This window comes from Syngnathus acus, chromosome 9 (assembly GCF_901709675.1).
Source record: "Syngnathus acus chromosome 9, fSynAcu1.2, whole genome shotgun sequence".
Classification (NCBI taxonomy): domain Eukaryota; kingdom Metazoa; phylum Chordata; class Actinopteri; order Syngnathiformes; family Syngnathidae; genus Syngnathus; species Syngnathus acus.
The window spans coordinates 11,667,267-11,682,398 of record NC_051094.1 but is presented as its reverse complement, the minus strand read 5'-3'; the positions used below and the strand labels follow the sequence as shown (position 1 = coordinate 11,682,398).

Sequence of the window (15,132 nt, the reverse complement as noted above, 5' to 3'; positions counted from 1 at the left end):
GATAATCGAGGAGATGCCACTGATCTCAGCATGAGAGAGATGAGGAGTCTCTCGTTAATCTAACCCATCCCAACGCTCAATTCCCCAGCCTTGCTCCCTGCAGTTGATTACAATAAGACGCTGCAGGTATAAGTGCAGTCCCAGGCATTTGGACGCAAGCCTCCTATGCGTGGGTAGAAATTGTCCTGCCGGGAGAAAGTCTTTTTTGCACACTGCTGAGGGGGAAGTGCATTTTGATGAGCTAAACATGAAAAATGCTTGACTTTCAAGTTTAGAGGAGTGTCATTCAGTTTAGTTCCATGTATTCACGTCACCCTAAATAGCAGCAAGAATTAACTGTACACTTAGATTAGGGATCAAAAGTATAGGGACACAGCTCTTAATAAACTAATCAGAGGCTCTTTTCTTAGTTTCTATTGAATGAAACGATAATAATATAAGAATACATTGAGAGTCAAAAAAGTGGGCTGGCTGTGGTCTGGATAATCACTTGTCAGTAACACACAGTTATCCTCATTTTGAATATCCTCCTTATCCCACAGTTTTTTTAAAGTCTGAATTTAAACTGGATACATTTTTGATTAAAGTTTGCATAGATGATGCCTCAGATTGTTCTGCCTAATACTCTTAGCTGCATCTTTCACATTTAATGTCTGAATCAGTTGTGATGTACCAGTCACTCTTCCACCACCTACTCACTGCCTTACAAGTCAAACTCCCAAGGAAACTCCAAGATTCTATTTAACACCCTCAACGATACTATCTCACCCTCCACTTCAACTGGTCTCAAATTAATAAACTGTAGCAGTTTTCTTTCCTTGGCAATCCTGTTTTCCCCCTCCCCTATCTCACCATCTGTTACCACACTTGACTCCTTTCAACCAATGTGCCTGCAAGACCTCGATGAGAATGTAAAGCTGTTGTGCTGCCGATCAGCGATAACCTTCACTTTCCTTATTTCTCTAAATGATACCCACATTTGCCCGTGGTTTGAACAGAACCACATCATCTGCAAAAGACCTAGAAACCGGACGCCTTCAATGCCTTGGTTGGCTTAGAAATTCTGTATAAACAAATGTTATGGACAAAATCTGGGACAAAGGGCAGCCTTGATGGAGTCCAACCGTCATTGGAAATTAATCCGGTTTTCTGCCGGAACCATGAACCAAACTCTGACATCTTGCCTGTGGATGGCATGATAAAGAATGACTGACGCACACGCGACTACCCCTCGTCCACCCCTTGTGGAGGCCACCCCCTGAAACATTTCTGTGTATACGTCCCTGCTGCTGACCACCCTGAAATTATGAACATTTTCTGTTCGATTTTTTATTTTTTATTGTGTTGCCATTGAAGGAAAAAGTTTGGTCTCCCTTGTTTTAGAGCGTAAATGATGAGCGCACGCTCGCGCGCGCGCTTGCAGGCGCGCAAGCACGCACCGCGTTGAGTCACGAATGTGTGCGCACTGAGTCCAGCAGCTCGATTGAACGTCACTCCCTGTCGGCGACTGGCTGGAGTAGCACAACAAGCGGCCATGCGCGAGGCAGCAGGGCCAGCACTTCATCTCTGCTCTCTCCTACGCTGACGGAACAGCGCCTTTCCTTTTCTGAGACTTCAGGTAAAATATTGACTGGTCATCAAATCTTATCCTTTGTATTTTCTCACTTGTTTTCATAGCTTCGCGAGCATGCATTTTAGTGCAAAACGTAGCGAGCTGAATGACTAGCAAGACATTGTACTGTAACCATAAACTGTGTGTTGCTATGGTATTGCCAGGCAACATCCTTCCGGCAGCCGCCGCCGCCGCCGCCTCAGCCGCTCACGATTTCTGATGCTTTAAAAAAAAAAAAAAAAAAAAGCCACGTCATACGTGGAAAAAAATCTTAAATATACCGATACTCTCTTTGCCCATCGTTGACATTCGTTTTATATGGTCGCGCTCATATGAGTTGATCGTTTTTTTCCCACCTGTTTCTCTTAGGATACTAATTTAATTGACATCGGCTCCGTTAGTTTAAATGTGAATGCCAACACTTTCCTTTTTCGTTCAGCTCTGACTGGTGAATACTTTAGAGATTTTTCTAAGCTTCTTTCCAGCAGTCTGTGGTTTGAGGTGACCACATACGACTCATTTCCACTACATCATCATCATCTATTCCTGCTCGCTCATCAGCCATCTATTACTGTTCTCTTGTGTGTTCAGGTCCATAGGAATACCTTGCAGCCCAGGACTTGTAAGGACACAAGATGATCTTTACCAGCATGACTTCCCTCAGCAGGACATCACTGGCCATTGACACATGCAGATGTGTGCAGTGAAGGTGCTTGCACACGACAATACTTCACTCATGTATGGCTTCAGTCCGGCATCAATGTATCCCAACAGCGGGCCTCTGGTTCAGAGAAATTCTATTATCACTCATCTCCTGTCTGCTGCGCTCGTAGGAGAGGAGGAAATCACCGTACCATGTTGTCTTGAAGCCAGCAACGAGGGGGCATTATGAGTCAGAATGGAGGAGGAGAGAACCTTTACTCGTCAAATCTGCCTATAAGCTTGACAGACAACTTATTTTGAGAGCAGGGGGTGCTCCTAAAATTGTACAATGACGCACCAAACAGGCTTCTTGTTGTTTTCTGGAAAGGTTCTCTATGTTGTTTTTGTTTATAGTTTTCCTAGTGCAAAGTGCCTGTGACAACATTTGTTGAGTGACAACTCCTCATCTCATCTGTCAAGATTGCGTGTTTATATATATGTGTGTGGGGAATATTGCGGAAGAAGGGATGGGAGAAGAGCAGTAATGTGAATGTGGCACGTGGGAGTGCGCTTCACTCACCCGCCGAGTGGTGACTTGCTTCCAAGGATGAAGGTAGAAAGACATCCAAGCGCCGTTCTTCTCCCACGGATTGCTGTGAAGAATGGAGCTGCTGCATGCTTGGAGATATCGCAACAGCCTGATGGCCCTTCATTACGGGGACCTTTGGCTCAATGGAGAGTGTATTCAGATTTGCGCTATAGTCTCTCGGTTTGGCGGGAGGTGGATTCATTCTTCCGCACCAAACCTCACTAATGTGTGTTTCCTTGGTTTCACTGGTGTCATTGCATTGGCCTGAACTGGTCTTTCTTTGTTTATGTTTCTGGCAGATCGAGGTAATACCAGGTGGATTTGAAGCTGTGGAGGGCTGAAAATCATGGGTAAATCCAACAGCAAACTCAAGCCAGAGGTGGTGGAGGAGTTGACGAGGAAAACGTACTGTGAGTATCTTCTGGTCTCTTTTTGCATGTCTTTAACGAGCAAATCCTGCGGGCGCTTTTAAATTGCAATGACAGCTTGCACAAAAGTTAAAGAGCAAAATGTGCATTATTACAGCTTCTTCTTATGGCACACTTTTCACTTTTTTATTTCTATTGTAAGTGAATAGATTAGAATGGCACCAATTAGATTCAGGTTGCAGGGAAAAAAGCAATCTGATTTCTGACAAATTTTAATATCGATAATTCAGGCTCTACGTTATAGGCGTACATTGTGCATGCTTTCGTTGAGCCGTAGGTTTTAAAAAAAATTTACATGCTGCATGCCATGTAATTAATTTGCACAGAAATAAATACACTGACACTACAAAGGCAAATTATTCATCTGGGACAGGAGCACTCGTCCACACTGAACGTAGATGCACTCTTGTATTTCCTCCTGATAATTCTTTTTCATTCCGCTTGCAGAACATAAACTAAACATTAACATTCTCCCCCTTGGTTTTCAATCAGCTTTGAGCTCAGTTTGATAATGACCAAAATTATGTCTTTCCTGAAAGACACCATTTCTGTGTGTATTATTGTTGGAGCACAACATCATCATCATTATTATAATTGTCATTGTTGTCAAGTGTGCAGGTGTGAGTGGGGGCTGACATCCATTGGCTGCTTAATCGCACAATGTTGCATGGTGGCACTCTTTGCAGCAGAGGGAAGGAGGGTCGCTGCGGCAGGAAATTGCTGTGGAGGAAGATGTGGGTTCATGCTGGGCTGGCCTGCTCGTTGCTGTCCTCTCGCTCATCCATTCTCTTTGGCTCCATCCACTAATTGCCCGCTTTGTGCAGGGAGGGGAATAGTAATTAGGATCTTATCTGGTTACCATCGCTGAGGATCCTCTCATCTCTGGTGATCCTACCAAGCTGTTCTCCTCCAGATCCTTCTCCTATCTCTCCTTGACTTGAGCCTCCCATCAATCTTATTTTGATACATCCTGCTACCTTCTTCTTGGTCTCCCATGACAACCTTTATCTCCATTTTCATCACCATTTTCCTTTCATTCTTGACAGTTTTGGGACTGAGGAAATGTCTCTTTCTACGTGTCTCTTTGTTTCCATTGTGAAAAAAAGAGTGTTTTTTTCTGCAAAATAATAGCTTGTGTTGACAAAAAAACAACCAAGGCATGGCCGGCAGTGAGCGCTGTCAAGAGTGTGATTTAGAAGCAGAGACATTTTTCTAAACTGAACATGAAGACATTGTACAGTCATTGAGAAGCTTACAAGAGTAGAAGAATGCTTCAAGAGATCCCAGATTCGGTCAGAATTAGTGTTCAGTCTAACATCGCATGGAAACACCAGCGGTTCTATTAAAATGTCTCTAGGGTGAAGGCTTGGCCTATCTAATAGCGTGATGATTCTTCTGTGTTGTCAGAGCTATGAAGAAGCTCACAGTGACATAGTGCAAGCGGGACGGGTTTTAGCAGACCCTCCAGGGCCAACCGGCCGAGTAGGCGCTGCGTTTTCTTGCATGGACGCATTACATTATTGCGCATTGGCTCTGACTGAGTTATATAACATTTCTAAAGTCAAGCTTAGCCATGTTGAACTACTTCCATTTCATGACTACATTGGCAATTTAATGGAAGTTTATCTTGGCTGACGGGCGTTAGATTGACTGTGACATTCAATGCCAAGGGCACACGAAGCCTTTCTAGGTGAGTTGTACAGATGAAAGCTACTCGACCCGGCCTCCTGCGTAATAGCCCTTATATGAGCAACTATCACAGATCACACAATTTTAAGCTTGAATATGGCTCAGATTACATGCCCTGCAACATAGGGTGTTAAAAAGACATGCTGAAATTGTACTGACATTTTTCTGGGACCTTTCGTTCTTCTGCTCTGGTTGCCCTTTCCTTTGCACGCACTACAACCAGAGTTGCTTTATGTGTTGCTTAATAATCACCAATTAAACTGGACAGATTTTAAGACAATGTAAAGCTGCAAGATAGTGCCCGTGCAGCAATGATAACATATCAAGCCATTTAAACTGTCCTCTTTGTCAACGCTGTGGCTGAGTGACCCTTCTTTGCTCAGCCTTTATGTCTCCTCTTGACAGGTCCTGAGGGTTCACTTGCACTAGTTTCCTCCTAAGTAGCCTGGATAAATTATCCTTTCATGAAACCTTTTGATACCATGAAATATTGGAGTAACTATCCACTCAAATTAACCTAGACTCTTGCTATTTTCACTTGAGTGATTGTTGCCACAGTTTTAATGTCCAAAACGGTGATCTTTAATGGTGCTATGAGTTTTCTCCATAAGCTAATGCCACTACTCTGTTTCTCTTGCAGTTACAGAGAAAGAAGTGCAACAATGGTAAGTGTGGGATTTCATTTTTCAATTATTTTTCAGGATACAAGTCACACATTTTGTCATAGTTTGTCTGCAATTAATTCTGAGGTGTGACTTGTATATATGATGCCATGCAATCAAACTGCAGGTTGATACTTTGGCTGAGCCAAAAGACTTTTTATTATTTGAAGTACTGTTCCACCCTGTTCTGTTCTGAAAAAGGAATGACTTTGAAGCCTTGCCGGTAACGCTAATGTGTCAACTACTTTTTTGCTCCATTTGGACCAAGACTGTCTGAAAAGAGAAAAATGCCCATGGCAAAAAGAAATTTGACTTTCAAGAATTTGAACATCACAAAACCTGATACTTCACAAGGCTTCTGGGAAGTATTCCTTCCATCTGTACCCCCATCCTTTTTCAGATCAGAGCCCACACGGTGATGTAACATTGACAGTACTTGCATAGATCAAAATGACACATATTTACGCAGAAGAGGCACCCCAGACCAGAAGAAGTCACACAACAGTGGTGAGAGTGATTATTACTGTGAGGGTGTGAATTTCCAAATGTAATTGTGAAGGCACTATCTGACACCCGGGGGCGCTGGGGTAGCAAGCAATTCACCTTCATTACAAAGATGATTCAAGCATGAGCGCAGTCCTCTCATTTGTTTGATGAAGGATGCTGCGGTCGTGGCTATTGTTGAGGAGGATGAAAAAACAAAGAATAGCACATCTGATAAAAAGGAGCACTGTAATAAAGCAATCATTCTCCAATGTTCCCACTTCAATTCTCCTGCTTTGTTTTTGTCTTTTTCATTTCACAATCTAATTCACCATGCGTGAAAAGAGGCCAGCCTTTGAGAGCTACTCACTTTTCATAAGGCTAGTAAAGGATAGAGCATTGGAGGTTTCTGTTTCTTCTAGCAATGGCCTTATTCTTTAGTGCATTGCGGTAGAAAAGCAACCCCAATTCCCTATGATGCAAGCTAGGCCACCATTACGCACTATTTTTTCATGGCAAAGTTTGCATGAATTGTCACTCGGAGATTAGCAGCAATCAACACTGCCGAGGGTGAAGGATGAGAAGGAATTCCACCAAGGGAAATGCCAGATGGCTTGTAATTAGAGCACATTCACAGACACAAAAATTAGCAGGGTTAGAAAAATGCTTGTGTTTTGCAGAAAATCAGTTCCCCTTTGTAATATCCACAAAATAATTAGAATTCCTACCTGAAATCAGTACCAACATGTCACTGTGACCTGAGGTCCAGTGCAAGGAATACTTTCCCTTTCAGTTCTTAATCATGGTCTTGTGCCCAGTTTTACTTCTGCTATGGCCCTGCAAGTGCATCACGACCCCAAGCATAGGCTCTATATCTGTCACCAAGTCAAATGTCTAATATGTGCTCATGTTCTTGACAAGTGAAGGTGATTGTGGTTAAGGCTGTGAGGACTGGCTGACACTGTGCTGACACTGTGCTGACACCGTCTTTCATCGGATTCCTCATTACGTGTTTGGTGAAAGTCAGTGATGGTGGAGTGATACACTCGACTAACCAGCGTGGTTTCAGTTCTCCCCTCAGTGATGGTGTGATTGGTTGTGAAACAAACAGTAGTCACTTACCAATAAGTGAAATATTTTATCGACTGAATTTTAAAATGATTTCAGAAAAATCTACAGCATACCATTGATTCCTTCTGCCTTTGAGCCACATTGCAGCTTTTCAAAGGATCAGTATTTGACTAAATTTTAGGACTGAGCATCTCGCCAATAATGGATGATTCAAAACTTATCTCAGTGATGCATAGTTCACAAAAGTGACAGACTTTAAATTACCTTCCCTAGAGAAATTTTCAAACATACATTTTGCAAATCAAATATACGTCCTAGTTTTTCAAAATTGGGAGCTTCTAAATTTAAAACCCCTTGGTTACCATACCATTGACTTACATTAACCTAAACATATTTAATTTGTATGGAAAGAACACATTGCTGGAATACGTCTGACATACAGTGTATTTGATGGACTAAATGCGCAGCATCTCATGACGTATTTCCCGTAGAAAGATTTGAAGGCGATCATCCCATTTCCATTTATTCTAATGATGAAGAAATCGAGCTTCATAAAGCAATAAAGCTTTCCAGCCATCAATGATAAAAAAGATCAAGCAGTAGAATATACATAGTTTTAGCAGTAGATGTTTTGTGCAAATGTGACAGAAGTAAGAAATCTAACATTGTAAGTACAATATTTATGAGTATCAATAAATCTGAGTTTAAAAGTGCCAAAAGTTATTGTGAGGATCGCACGCAGGACTCAGTGGATGGAAAATCAATGTTCTATCAAAAACTGGGCACACGTGCATGTTGACAACAAGCAAACATTATGATGTATTGGTCACACAAAAAAAACGGCGTACTTTTAAACACCAAGTATTCTTTTCGCGCACACAGTGACTCTCCAACTCGCCAACTGAAGGTCGCAACGCTGACAACACCCACAAAGTAACATGAGGTCCCGAGTGTTATTATGCAGGAGGAAAAGTAGCCAATTATACCAAAAATATTGTTAACGTGTATTTTTCGAATAGGTATATTTAATAGCTCGTGCTTCAAGGTAGAAAAGTCATCCAAATTAGTAACTTTAAAGACGAAGCCTTAGCTCCTCTAGCGAACACTGTGGAGTTACGAAGCTGCACTTTCTCAGTCCCGCAAGTGAGATACGATCACTTCAATATCTGATAGCCTGATTGATTGCTGGTGCTGTTATTTATTACTGCCAACAGAGGGCAGACATGTTCCTAAAATTAGTCTGAAAGAAAATAAAATGAAGATTAAAATCTATCCAGCATATACATCTATCTGCATAACCCATGACCACGACAGGCAATTTTAAAGGCTTTTATTACAGTGTAACGAAACTAGAATATTGCAATATTTTGTGCATTAAGAAAGGTGCGTAAAAAAACGTACAATGCGTACTACTTGATACATTTAAATTGTGATGTATGCAAATACTTGTTCATAGTAACTTAAAACTAATTTCATATTATGATTACTAGTTTGAGTAGTATGTGGCAATATTACAACACCGTATAAAAATCATACCCGATAAATAAAAAAATAGAACATTTGTTTTTCAACATTTAAATGTTTGATGTGGTTTATTATGTCAAGCGAGTTGAGCCCTTTCGACACCTGTGCCCTAAACAATTTGTCAATTGATAAAATGTCTACATACTTTGTGTGTGTTCCTTTTTTATGTATGTCAATTAATTCATTTATTTACAAAACGTGGATCACTATTATGCAACATAATACAACCAAATTGGGATTCACCGTGCAATATGTATCTGTATCATATTTCATTGACCAGAAACTCTTTTCCATGACTATAAAATGCTTCTTTTTATATTGTTATGTCTAACCGGAGAACAGCCTGTGAGCATGAGTTTATGTCAATGAATGCATTATCCTGCCTGCTAGATATAATAACCTTCAGGTAAAGCTTTCTGGGGAATTCCCATAAATTGCTTTGGCCCTGAAAGATGATACAGATTATCCATAGTGCACTGTGAATCCCACTTTGGTTATATGCTGTATAATAGTGAGCCATGCTTTCATCCCTCCATTTTTCTCCCAATAATTTAAATGTGATATGTTTTCTACCTCTTTTTTTCTGTACCTGTAGCAGCACTGCATCAAAGCACTACCATCTTGACTAGAAAGAGCTTCTTTCATCAGCTCCAGAGTAGATTAAAAGTAGTTTAATAGAAGTTTGGAGCCAGCAGTTATTCTCTTCATCAGAGCACCCCACCCATGCTGGCTTATTGAAAAGCATTTTCTAACTTGCGTGAGTGGTGTTATTATCCTGACATTTCTTTTTGTTATTCTGTGGGAAAGTGATTTTAATGTAATTACGATTTTTTTTTTTTTTTTTAGTATAAGGTTAGATTGTCTGCTGCATGCGCCACATGCACTGATCCCCTCATCTGACCAATAATAGTGGCATAATGATTGTGGTCCTGCCGCCATGAATGAAAAAACACTTTTTTTCATCTCTATGGTCGTTGTGTTTCTCTGTCCAACTCAGGGTTGCTTGAAAACACAAAGTTACAAGTGTGGGTGGGGGCACCAATGGCTCATTTGTCAGAACCGTACAGGGCTCCCCAAACCGATTGGTTTGATTCAGTGTTATAAGAGGCTGCTGCAATTTTGAACACTTAGTGTATTTTCACTGAAAATTCAAGACACCTGGAATTTTTTGCATGTTGTGAAAAAGTCACTGATGGTGTTGTGCCTTACTTCTTTACTGGCAGTGCACGTTCAGTTCAATGACGCTGTGAATGTGAAAGGCCGTCTGTCTATATGTGCATGTGCCTTGTGATTGACCAAACGCCACGCAACCAAGAATTGGATACAAAATGGATGGGAGTCTCTAAAAACAGAGCCATACAGAATTCAATTGAAAAGTAATGGACATTTACAAAAGCTCACAAATAAGTAAGTCAGAAAGATAGTTGACGTCATGCACTTTGCAGAGCCTTTGAATGGCCTCACCTTTTGATGTCTCCTATGGTTTGAAAAAAAAAGTTGGTCTCTGCTGGCATAAACACTCTTTTGCGTGCCGTAATGAAATTATTAGTGTTCAGTGTGGCTGCCTTGATACGTACTTGATTGAGCTGTACAAAAAAGCCTCCCACCTTTGAGTGACGGCTTTGAAATTGCTTATGAATTGCTTCTATCTTTTTATACATAAAGTCACTAGATTCAAACCACTCTGGTCTTGCTATTGGATTGGGGCGATTTGAGAGATGAGAGCTTTGCATTTCACCTGTTTTATCAGATGTATCCTGACTACATGTCCATTGCAGACGTAAGCTCTTTAGCATGATAACTCTACTCTTGCGTTTTTTACCTTTATGTCAATTGCTTCCGTTTTTTCCCTACATCTGTGTGTTTTCCTGACAGGTACAAAGGCTTCATTAAAGACTGCCCCAGTGGACAGCTTGATTCTGTGGGCTTTCAGAAGATATATAAGCAGTTCTTTCCTTTTGGAGATCCCACAAAGTTTGCCTCGTTTGTTTTCAACGTGTTTGACGAAAATAAGGTTTGTCATCTATATTTTCAATCGTAGCACAAAATATGGGTTGGGTTGTCCAGTCTCTTGTCGATTTATTCAGAAATATATAGAAAATATTTTTATTGGAAGACAGTAGCTAGCAACAGATATCTAGTCGCTACAGGCCTCTGTAGTGTAGACGTCACCTTTTCCCGTGGTTGTTCAAAATAATTTGAATGGGAGAATTTTGAATGCATTTACACTCCATATCCTGTTTGCAATCATCCTGAAGACTCAATTAGGGGAAAATTAACTGCTCATTAGCAGCTTATTTGAGTCACAGGTTACAGGGACACATGTTTGTAACCCGTTTATGCCAAAGAAGATTTTCTTTAAGATGCTGTGTGTCTTTAAGATGAGGCAGTCCCCCTTTGGCTGATGTTTATCTATGACCTTCACTCGCATCAGGCACACTGTGGTTGAAGATCTCAACAGTTTTTATGACTTATGCAATGAAAATGTCTGCTTGTGATAGTTTTCCGAGTCTACAGTCGTTCACTGGCCATGTCGAGCATTGATTGTCATAAGTGGTAACCCCAAAGTAGGTCACGGACTAATTTTGGGTGGGGTGCGGACAGCTAGTAAAGCATCATACTCATCAGTGTTTGAAAACATACCTGTGTTTTCAGAGGCTTGTGTTCTTTATCATTCATTTATAAAAGTGGATCATGACTTTGCAACAATAGGAATAGTGTGATCTCGAGCACACAGCTAAAATGCATCTAGTCAGGAAGTGAGGCTGAATGCAGCACCAACAGGAAGCCACTTTATATCAGATGGTCGCTGTTGCATTCATCACACAGTGCGACTGAGTGATGACTCAGCCTGAATCCACAGAACATGACCGTCCTGTCCAACCCAGAGTGTAATGATGCACAATACAAAGCATACATACTATCTGCATAGATTATGAGCTGTCATAGCTCAGGGAAAAATACGTCAGGTATGATAAAGGCATCATATTGAAAAGCCTGAAAGGATTACTTTCTACTCAGTCATGTGTCTGTGGAGTATAAGTTTTTAGACTCGGAAGCCATTGGCATCCATCTAACTAATGACCAGAAGTGTCATATTTCTGCCTCTAGAGAGAGCTAGATACTGGGCAAAAATAGCAACAAACTTGGAATAAATGTCTGGCCCTGTTTTGTGCAGCATGCTGCAAGGACATCGCTGAAGAAGTGTAAATGTCAACTAAAAGTCTTCCATCTTTATTTCTCACTTGTGCCATTTTCTAGGATGGACGCATTGAGTTCTCAGAGTTCATCCAGGCGTTGTCTGTCACTTCTCGCGGGACTCTGGATGAGAAACTTAGATGTAAGATGTACCCTCTCTCACTATTGTTGACATTTATATTAGAGGATTCAAAATTGGGTGTCACTGGTTGATTTGCATTTTAAATTGCTTCTGTTTTGAGTTTTGTTTAACTATTGAAGCCATTTTTCAAAAATCCTTTGAACTATGGCTAATGTGCTTTTTTGTTAGTTGAATTTATCAAGGTCACTTTTGAATGATGGCATTTGCTCACTAAATGCCTTTGCTCACTTTAATACTTGATTTCTCTTTTCAGGGGCTTTCAAGCTATATGACTTGGACAATGATGGCTACATCACTCGTGATGAGATGCTAAACATAGTCGATGCCATTTATCAGATGGTGGTAAGTTAATATTAGTAATAGTTTAATATTCAATTAGCCAAACGTGGTGCTTTTTAAATGGGGGAGGAAACTGAAGCACCTGGAAAAAAGGGGTGGAGCGTATACAAACTCCTTACAGGAAGTGCTTCAGTGGTTAAGTCCTGGAAAAGAAGGGCAAAAAGCCAAAGAAAAAGCAATAAATACACACAGTAATGGCTTTTCTATTAGGTTTGGTGTTTTTCTTATATACAATCTCTTTGGGCTGTTTGAAAGATTCACCTACTTGTTTTTAAAATGCTAATGAGTTGGTATTTCAGGGAAACACCGTAGAGCTGCCAGAAGAAGAAAACACACCAGAAAAACGAGTTGACCGTATTTTTGCAATGATGGACAAGGTTAGTGTTTCTATACTGCTTCTACAGACTTGATGTGCATTGAGTACAAGAGCAGATTGTGTGTATTGTTTACCATTAAAAAGAGCGTAGCGGCTACCTCCACGGAATTGAGATTGGCACTGTTAAATCTACAAGTACAAGCTGTATCTATCATTGTGTCATTCATACTGTCAACATTTTGTGGTAGTCTCCTTCCACACTGGCCCTCAGTGCCAGTGGCCACTCTCTAAGCTCAGGAAATCTATTTGTCTTCTGTGAATGATGAGATGAGCTCTGCATGGGTGTGTCCGAGCAGCACTTGGCGATTTGTGTCACAAACTGGCTAAAGTCCAAGCCTACTGAGCCAGCATAATTCCAATAGCAGCGAAAAGCGCCAAAGTGCTGTGCACTCTGGGGCCTTGTTAGCCCCCTGCTGGTAATATTGTGGTGATGGCGTCTGTGTCTCATGTTCCTTTTCCAGAATGCAGACGGGAAACTGACTCTGCAGGAGTTTCAGGAGGGCTCCAAGGCCGACCCCTCTATTGTGCAAGCACTCTCTCTCTATGATGGTCTAGTCTAACAATGTAAGGTGAGTGAAGTATTCATGTGCAAGCCACATGCACACTTAGCCAAGGGGAAGTTCGGACCATCCAATATTATGCCATCCTTATGTCATCTGAGCCAATAAAAGAAACGAAACAAAAATCAGCGACTGGCCTGAATCCAAAGCAAAGCAGCTGCTTTCTGTTCTCAGTTTGTTCTTATGAATTATTCAGGCGACCCACTTGTTTGCTGGCAATCAAATGGTCTTTCAGTGCCGAGCGAAGAGCCTCTTTCGCCGCCTCATGTAATCCACCAGCCTCTGCCAATTGTTGCTGACATCGTGCTCAGCGTTTTGTCAGCTGTGAAGTGATCTTGTGAATGCATATTTTGAACGCACCATTGAAGTGATTATCCTGCATGGTCTGAGCATAGACATGTTTATTTCAAATGGCCATCTCTCGCCTCACTTCGCTCGACGGATTCAATTTAGCATTGGAATCACACGCATCCAGCACCATCAAACGAGTGCATCGCGGTCTCCTAGCGATCCGTCCAGGATGAGGATTTGACAATCTGAGACAATTGTATAGGTTCCCATCAGGGATTGTGGGCACATTTTGCGATGCCATTCAAACCTGGCAGCAAAACCCACCGTCATTTCAACATTTGTTCTGCTGCTACTGTGTGCATCTGTGCAAACGTCGCAGCCGTCTTCTTTCCCTGCCAAAGTCCCAGGAGCTGAATTCCTTTGGAGGTTTTTGCCAGACTTTTCACAAGTGGACGCTGTGCTGTCATCATGGACTCTCGAGTTTAACATGGAAAAGTGTCTTGCATGGTGATAGAGTGAGCACTAATTTACTTGGTAAGTTACAAAGCAGTGTATTGTAATATGTAAATATAGTATTATGGCAATTTAGTTCCTGCTTTGCTGTATTCAGGAGTTTTCACCTTTTAAAACTGGAATGAAGTTTTATTTTTATCATATATGTTGAAATGTTTTGCACTGCGTTTTTCACTACAATTGTGGGATTTTTTTGTTCTCACGCTGAGTTTTCTTTCCCGAGAGAACTGAATTTTTATTTGTGGAACAGTGTTGAAGGAAAGGCAAGTTTCTAAGGATTGTTTTACTATATTTGCAGCCTGTGAATCCTTTTGTGTTTTCACTTCCCACTGAGCTTGAGTGTCTAGTGTCCGCAGTGCAATGGCCGAGCATCAACGCCTAAGCTCAAGGCTTAAATTTAAATTGAGCGTATTACCTTCATTCGCATTCAGCAGACAGCGACAGACACAAACACCAGTTCTGATTGTAAAGCTTTTGCGAGCTCTGCGGCTACTATTGTCCACTTAATAGTTGTCCTGATGTGTGAAACCAGAGCATGCAATCATGCCTTCTACCAATTTTTTTTGTTTTGTTGTTGAAGCGGTCACATTTAAGCACTGTCACTGATGTTATGCCTTATGCAAATAATAATTTACTGAATGACAAATGCCATTTACCTGTCATTGATCAGTAAGAGAGCACATAATAAAATGCATTTAAATGGCTGTGTGTTCTAGTATTATTTCTTAAGTCTTTTACATTTCACTACATTAGCACATTTTGTTTCAGTTGTTATAGAAACAGATTAAATGTTTGAGACACCGTCAATGTTGTGTTTGAATAAATAATGTTTTTTTTCCAAGTGCTGTTTGGTGTGGTTGCGTTCTTTTCTCCCCTTGCTTTTTCTGACTTTTAAATACTAAAGCACTTCTAACTAAATAAATAGGTTTATTCTTTTGGTGTCAGAAACATTGCTGCAACTGTCAGCGTTAATGAAAACTGAAACCTTTGCCCACATTTCTTATTATCAGGTT

At 41.0% G+C, this 15,132-nt stretch overlaps 1 protein-coding gene across 4 annotated transcripts; it reads left to right on the top strand.

Moving 5' to 3' along the window:
* Positions 1–1,413: 1,413 nt before the first annotated feature.
* ncs1b (neuronal calcium sensor 1b) lies at positions 1,414–14,823 on the top strand. 4 transcript variants are annotated; one of them, XM_037258558.1, is made up of 10 exons: positions 1,416–1,618; positions 2,204–2,321; positions 3,143–3,253; positions 5,601–5,625; positions 10,576–10,714; positions 11,962–12,040; positions 12,294–12,382; positions 12,679–12,756; positions 13,217–13,324; positions 13,512–14,823. In XM_037258558.1, exons 3-9 carry the CDS (start codon positions 3,190–3,192, stop codon positions 13,313–13,315), a joined length of 573 nt encoding a protein of 190 aa, XP_037114453.1. In that variant the 5' UTR covers positions 1,416–1,618; positions 2,204–2,321; positions 3,143–3,189; the 3' UTR covers positions 13,316–13,324; positions 13,512–14,823. The 4 variants fall into 4 exon arrangements, with proteins under 4 accessions (XP_037114455.1, XP_037114453.1, XP_037114454.1 ...); XM_037258559.1 differs by adding an exon at positions 2,052–2,113 and having other exon boundaries at positions 13,217–14,823; XM_037258557.1 differs by having other exon boundaries at positions 13,217–14,823.
* Positions 14,824–15,132: the final 309 nt, after the last annotated feature.